The following is a 7,249-nucleotide window of genomic DNA, read 5'->3' on the forward strand; positions in this document are numbered from 1 at the left end:
GTGGCTCTGAAAAGAGCCTTTGTGTTTTTGGGGCTTTTACTCCGAGCGCTGTTTAAGCACGCTCTCCGCGAATGCGACGGGCCAGCTGGATGTCTTTGGGCATGATGGTGACTCTCTTGGCGTGGATGGCGCACAAGTTAGTGTCCTCGAACAGACCAACCAGGTATGCCTCACTAGCCTCCTGCAAGGCCATGACAGCGGAGCTCTGGAAGCGGAGATCGGTCTTGAAGTCCTGAGCGATTTCTCTCACCAGGCGCTGGAAAGGCAGCTTACGGATCAGCAGCTCAGTAGATTTCTGATAACGACGAATCTCCCTCAGAGCGACAGTACCGGGCCTGTAACGATGAGGCTTCTTCACGCCGCCAGTGGCCGGCGCGCTCTTGCGAGCAGCCTTAGTGGCGAGCTGCTTCCTCGGGGCTTTGCCACCGGTGGATTTACGGGCGGTCTGCTTGGTTCGTGCCATAGTGACAGAAGTCGACTGTTCACCAACAAGGAGGAACGAGAATAGGAACCTAGTAAGGCGACGTCCTTTTTAAGCCCTAACGACGACCAGCGCTCATTGGGCGTCTTCAACACGAAGACCATCCATTGGACAATCAAGTGTGCGTCACCGCTCGACAATTGGCCCGTACTCTAGAGCGCGCACATTAAAAAAACGCGGGTTCAGGCGGGTTCACGGCAAGACTTTGTTTGGATTTTTCTGCCCATGATGTACCATAATCAGTCTCCTTAATTCGCATACAATCTGCTTAAAAACAGACTCTGCAGGTATAACACTGTTATTTTATGTCTCTAGCAGGTGAGAAATGTAGGATCATGGTACCAACATGCTGGCTTTCATCATTAGTTGCCAGCAGCTTATGCTTACTGTCCTATATTCTGTTCATAGGAGCAACATCATGTCTGTCTTTATGCACACGTATAAATTCATATGTGCATATGCAACATTAGAGTGATTGTGCGCATTTAAACGAAGTGTGCGAATGCTTAGACGTGAAACAGCAGCATCCAATAATGACAAGAGCACATACTAAAATCTGCATGAATGAAAAGTTGCACTTCATAAGTCGATGTGGGTGGCTCTTAAAAGAGCCGTTGGATTCTGAAAACAGAAGGGAAATTTACTTGGATTTAACGGTCTTCTCGGTCTTTTTGGGCAGCAAAACAGCCTGAATGTTGGGCAGCACGCCACCCTGAGCGATGGTCACTCCTCCCAACAGCTTGTTCAACTCCTCGTCGTTACGCACGGCGAGCTGCAGGTGACGAGGAATGATACGAGTCTTCTTGTTGTCGCGGGCGGCGTTGCCTGCCAACTCGAGAATCTCAGCAGTTAGATACTCCAACACGGCAGCCAAGTAGACGGGAGCACCGGCACCGACGCGCTCGGCGTAGTTACCCTTGCGCAAAAGCCTGTGTACACGGCCCACAGGAAACTGCAGTCCGGCGCGAGACGAACGAGTCTTGGCCTTGGCCCTAGCCTTACCACCGGTCTTGCCTCTGCCACTCATAATGTCAACCACAGCGCTGTAAGCAAAGACGAAATAATCACGCCTGCTCTAAGAGCGCTGGAGATATAGCTAAATAAGCTGCTCTCCTATTGGCTTAAAGAAGGCATGACGAATAACCAACCCGAAGCGGTCGACATCCAAAGCCAGCCTCCATCTCTTTCCCCTGCAACACTCCATGTGGCACGTCTTTTCTTGTTGTCCTTCGTATATGCATTTCAATATTGAATAAAGTTTTAGAAATCTTCTAAGCTATTCAGGGTACACGCATATGTATGACAAGGACAGGAGAGATTGGCAAATTAAAAAATATAGCATACAATAGAATATTACTGTGTACATGTCCATATGTTGAATGAGATGCAAAATGTTTTACGCGCGTTTACTCTACAAAACTCCCTCTCGTAATAATGTTTTTCTATATGTATGCACTTTAATTTAATGTAGAAATGTACTCAAGTTATTCAAGCTACGTACATGTATGACAAGGAGAGGAGAGATAGGCAGACTAATGTATTCATAGCATACAATAAAATCTTATTATATACAATATTTCTGTGAATAATGAAATGCAACATGTTTACTATGGATACAGTAAGAAAAACTGATTTTCGTTGGACCCTAATAGATATATAAAGTTATATATATGTTGTTTTACCGTCATATTGATATTGTAATGTTATGAGTATGGATTGCTTGAAATGCTTGTGTATTGACTTTTCATTCTCCATTTTAATAAAGTACACTTGGGCAAATAAAACATACGTATATAAAATAGAATCTTATTCTACACAGTATTTCTGTATTTAGGACGGGATGAATGTTTTAGGTTGTCATTTTTCTTCCCAATGTCCACGCACTTAATGTAGAGCAATGGATGAAACTGCACCTTAAAATCCACCAACGACACAAAATATTTAGAGTTTAAAGAAAAGCGCTCTTTAGAAAAAAAGGTGGGTGGCTCTTAAAAGAGCCTTTTGGGGAGACCAAGACATGAAAACATGCACGTTTACTTCTTCTTGGGGGCTGCTTTTTTCGCCTTTGCTGCTTTTGGCTTGGCGGTCTTGGGCTTCGCAACCTTTGCCTTCTTGGGGCTCTTGGCTGCTTTCTTCGGAGCGGCCGGCTTCTTCGCTTTCTTGGGACTCTTGGTAGCTTTGGCGGCAGCGGGCTTCTTCGCCTTCTTGGGCGACTTCTTTGCAGCGGCGGCGGGCTTCTTTGCCGCGACCTTCTTGGGCTTTTTAGCCGCGGCAGGCTTCTTAACGGGGGACTTTTTCGCCTTAGGCGCGGCTTTCTTGGCGGGCTTCTTCTTAGTTTCCGCTTGCTTGTTGATCTTAAACGAGCCAGACGCTCCGGTGCCTTTGGTCTGCACCAAAGTCCCTTTCGTCACCAGGCTCTTGATGGCGAGCTTGACGCGAGAGTTGTTCTTCTCCACGTCGTAACCGCCAGCAGCCAAAGCTTTCTTCAGCGCGGCGAGAGACACGCCGCTCCGTTCTTTGGAAGCAGAAACAGCTTTAACGATAAGCTCACCGACGCTGGGTCCCGCTTTCTTGGGTCTAACGGCAGCTTTCTTCTTGGGCGCTTTAGCCGGCGCGGCAGCGGTCGAGGCTGGAGCCACTTCTGCCATCCTTGAATTTTCTAAGAGAAACAAACACTGAACGAACTGATCTGTGACTGTGAACCTCCCTCCTCGCGACGGACTGTGGTCTTAAAATACACATGAGGACGGTGTAGACTCAACTCGCCCGATACTGCGTCAAGTCAAGTAGTCAAGTAGTCTTTATTGTCATTTTAACCATATACAGTACAGTACACAGTGAAACGAAATAACGTTCCTCCAGGACCAAAGGTGCTACATAGAACAATACTCAATACAAAAACAAAGTGCACTTGTGCAAACATGTGCTAGTCCGCAAACAGTCATTAAATACAAGACATTAAATACAAGACAGTAAAAATACAACACAATAAACAATTTCCAATACAAACGATAAATACTGGGGGGGGGGGGGTGACATTGCAATACTGAGTGTGTGTTAAAGTGCATTGTGCTATGTAGAGTACAGGATGTAAAGAAAATGTAAACAAAAATATGTAAACATTACTACACTCTTTATAGCAGCTAAAAACCAGATATGTACCTTAGAACAATGTAGTGAAATGATAAAGACAGTCCAGACAGTTATGTAGACATTGGTACAGTCTTAGCAGCAAATCAGAACTGTAAAAAAAGGAATCCAAAGACCAGTATTTTTATGTGTGTGCATAAGTATAAGAAGAGTCCAAGGTCTAGTGTTTTTGTATGTGCATATGTGTGCGTGAGACAGCACAGACTAGGTTGTTAAGAAGTCTGATAGCTTGTGGGAAAAAGCTGTTGCAGAATCTGGATGTAAGGGTCCGAATGCTTCGATACCTTTTCCCAGATGGCAGAAGTTGGAAGTGTGTGTGTGAGGGGTGTGTGTGATCACCTACAATGCTGAGTGCTTTGCGAGTGCAGCGTGTAGTGTAAATGTCGGTGATGGAAGGAAGAGACACACCGATGATCTTCTCAGCTTCTCAGCTGCGTGCCTGTGCTTCCGTGAGTAGACGGCACTTGTGTTTTCTCACGACAAATCTCGACCTAAATATGCATCCAAACACTATTTGCAGTGCATCAAAAAACGCGAATGGCAAGAGAAGGCTCTCTCGTTTATTTGCGTGCCAGGGAAGCCCATGCAGTTCCGGGTCGTTTTGCACAACTGTCACAAAAGCGCAACCTGCGACTGTCGCACCTAAGAAGACATGCTGTGTTTTGTGTGATGTGTGGGGTGAAATTGACAGAAATGAAGGAGTAGGTCTAACAGCTCATAGTGTGTGCTATGAAGGAGAGTCTGAGTAAAGGCATGGAGGTGTTTTGAATGTGGCAATGGTGTGTTTATTAGTTAAAAAATCCCTTGTGTAGGTGTGACTAAAACACAAGCATGGGGTGCAGGAGGCCGTGGCCATATGTACAAATACTATGAGATAATAGTGGTGGTCTCAAGAATCAGGAAAAATTAAACTTATGAACAGGTATGTTTAAAAAAATAAGAGTAAGAACTAATGGAAAAGTAAATGTTTATCTGTCAAAGGTGTAAACTTGTGGAACAGTTGTGACAAGGACATAAAAATCTGCAGTTCACTTGTCAAATTTGAAAAACATGCTTAAAAATAAGGTAATAGATACTTATAATAAAGATAAATAATTTTATATATGTATAACTTGATATTGATTTTAATAGTAATGTATGATTGTTCTGTAGATGAGCAAAGTTTATTATTAATAACATAATTGGAAAAATATATATTTGATTAAAAAGGGTAGTCAATATAAGTTAATGCTTCAAACTATACATTTTTCGGTTATCATTATTTTCACCATTATTATTTATTAAATATTATTATTTTACTTTCGTTTTCTTTCTTTTTTATGTAAATGTATGTGTACATATGTGTTTATATATATGTTTATACGTATATGTACATGTTTCTCTAAAATCCGAAATAAACTCTAAACTCTAGTCAGTTTATTCTCTTTCCAGCCTACCAGTTCTTTAAAATCCCAGTAGCATTTCCAGTGCCATACGTCTACACTGTAAAAAAAAATCCTAATTTTATGGAAAATAACTGTAAATATTTAATGTATTTTAACATTTTTTCCAATTGTATGCAAAACTTTGTGAAATTACAGACATTATTTGTAATTTGACAAAATGTCTTTTATTTTAAGCATTATGACAATTACAAGTTACATGCTTTTCTCGTTTTTTAAAGGAAATAATACAGTATTATTTATACGGTATTTTTCTGCTTTCTTAAATTATATACAGATTCATGTATAATTACAGCAATTATCTGCAATTAAACATTCGGTTGATTATATAAAGGTTTATGTCTGTAAGAACTAAAAAGTTTTTTCTCTGTCATTTAAATCAAAATCGTATGTCTTTTGGCCAGGGCCGGCGCCAGAACATATACAGTGAGGGGGCGTCAGAAAATTTCGGGGGGGCGAACGTAAGTTGTTGACCGGGGGGGGGGGGGGTGGGGTGGCGAACGTAAGTTCTTGAGCGGGGGGGGGGGGGGGGGGGGGGGTGCGTGTAACGATTGTCGAGCGGCCGAGGGGGCACCATGTGGCGATTGTTGTAAAATAAATGGGTCTTATTTTTTACATTGAGGGGGCGGGACACCTCGCCTGAGGGGGCGACGCCCCCATTCGCCCCCCCGTGGCGCCGGCCCTGCTTTTGGCACTGCTGGTTTAAACATGATTTTCAATGTCAGAAATGAATGGGGTTTTCATAGTATTAGCTTACATGTATCAATACTCGTATTTTGATTGTTAGGCGTCCTCGTAATTCAGAGGATCCATTGATGTTCAGGAGAAAAATGTACACAGAACAAAATATATAGGTTCGGACACATTAATTTGCCACAGAACGTGATGCTAATTGATTTGACGAAAAAGAAAATAATTTCTGCAATTGAAAATGCTCATTTTTATGATGCCTACAGAATGAAGAGTGACTTCCTAATGTCAGTTCAGACATTAGATTTTTACATTGGCATATCTAAAGTATGTAGGAGATTTCTGTTCATTGTTCCATCTCTATTGATGTCTGTTCAGGGTTCCCGCGGGTCCTTAAAAAGTCTTAAAATGTCTTAAATTAAAATCTCATTAATTAAGGTCTTATATTGTCTTAAATTCACCGTAAATTTGCTGTAGGTATTAAATTTTCGGATGGTGAGTTTAATGCCGATGGCAAAAGCACAGTGGTAAAGCATCTAATAGTGTGTATTTTTTTATTTTATTTATTTTTTTTTTTTTTGGCCCACCTCCACCCCCCATCTTTGGAGGACAACTTTGTTTTTATGTACAGATTTAAATGGCAATTATAACAATTCTGTATAATATATAGTGTAGTGATAACAATATATAGTGATAACAATATGCAAAGTGATAATTATTGGGGTTAGGTGGACCAAGAAAAGAGGGGGAGAGAAATAATAAAAAGGGAAAAGACAGAGGTAGGAGAAGAAAGGAGAAGAAAAAGAAAAGAAGAAAAAAATAATAATAATAATAATAAAAATAAAAAAAAATTAATAATAATAAAATAATAATAATAATAATAATATTAATAAAATAAAACACGCAACCAGCTCAAATGACCACTGCAAAGAAGTACAGAAAGTAAACCAAAATACATATAGTGCAGATGAGTGCGATGTATGGGTGTGTGTGAGTGTGTGTTTATGTGCAACCTAGAAGTGCAACATAGGATAGATGTATGGAATGTACTTACCAGCAAGGGTGGGTAGCTGCGACAGCATTCCCCCAGAGGCCAGAGGCGGGTGGAGAGAGACCCGGGAATCCCACCCGCCCACGGCCCCCCACAGAGCGGTGGAGTACCAGAGCCGCACTTCCCAGAAACCCTCACCCGCCCGCCCCCGCAGGCGGGAGAGAGAGACCCCGGACAGCACCCCACCAGTCAAGGAGCGCAGGTCCAGGGGAACCAGAGGGAACAGAGCGCCTCCCCCCCAGGATGCCCCCCCCCCCCAGGGGCCAGCGGCAAAACCACGGCGCCACGCGCCCGGAAAGCCACCCACCACCCGGCAGGGCCCACCTCCCGCCGAGGAGCACCCGGCCGCCCCACACCACCACCGCCCAGGGGAGCGGGCCAACCGCCCCCACGCCGGGGGGCCAAGCCGGACTCCGGAGCCCCAAGGCGCCCCCC

General features: G+C 43.3%; 2 protein-coding genes and 1 pseudogene across 2 annotated transcripts; all 3 read right to left on the bottom strand.

Annotated features, from left to right (window-relative positions):
* Positions 1-656, bottom strand: LOC143500531 (histone H3). Its single transcript, XM_076994685.1, has one exon. The coding sequence runs from the start codon at positions 461-463 to the stop codon at positions 53-55; it is 411 nt and encodes a 136-aa protein (XP_076850800.1). The 5' UTR covers positions 464-656; the 3' UTR covers positions 1-52.
* A 387-nt stretch (positions 657-1,043) lies between these two features.
* Positions 1,044-1,518, bottom strand: LOC143500532 (histone H2A-like). Its single transcript, XM_076994686.1, has one exon. It carries the CDS (start codon positions 1,506-1,508, stop codon positions 1,122-1,124), a length of 387 nt encoding a protein of 128 aa, XP_076850801.1. The 5' UTR covers positions 1,509-1,518; the 3' UTR covers positions 1,044-1,121.
* Positions 1,519-2,196: 678 nt separating this feature from the next.
* LOC143500551 (histone H1 pseudogene) lies at positions 2,197-3,145 on the bottom strand (annotated as a pseudogene).
* Positions 3,146-7,249: the final 4,104 nt, after the last annotated feature.

The sequence above is a fragment of the Brachyhypopomus gauderio genome, unplaced genomic scaffold (assembly GCF_052324685.1).
Source record: "Brachyhypopomus gauderio isolate BG-103 unplaced genomic scaffold, BGAUD_0.2 sc156, whole genome shotgun sequence".
NCBI classification, from domain to species: Eukaryota; Metazoa; Chordata; class Actinopteri; order Gymnotiformes; family Hypopomidae; genus Brachyhypopomus; species Brachyhypopomus gauderio.

Bases quoted from the DNA above. Each gene is read 5' to 3' on its own strand.
- LOC143500531 (XM_076994685.1), bottom strand. From the start codon at position 463: ATGGCACGAACCAAGCAGACCGCCCGTAAATCCACCGGTGGCAAAGCC.
- LOC143500532 (XM_076994686.1), bottom strand. From the start codon at position 1,508: ATGAGTGGCAGAGGCAAGACCGGTGGTAAGGCTAGGGCCAAGGCCAAG.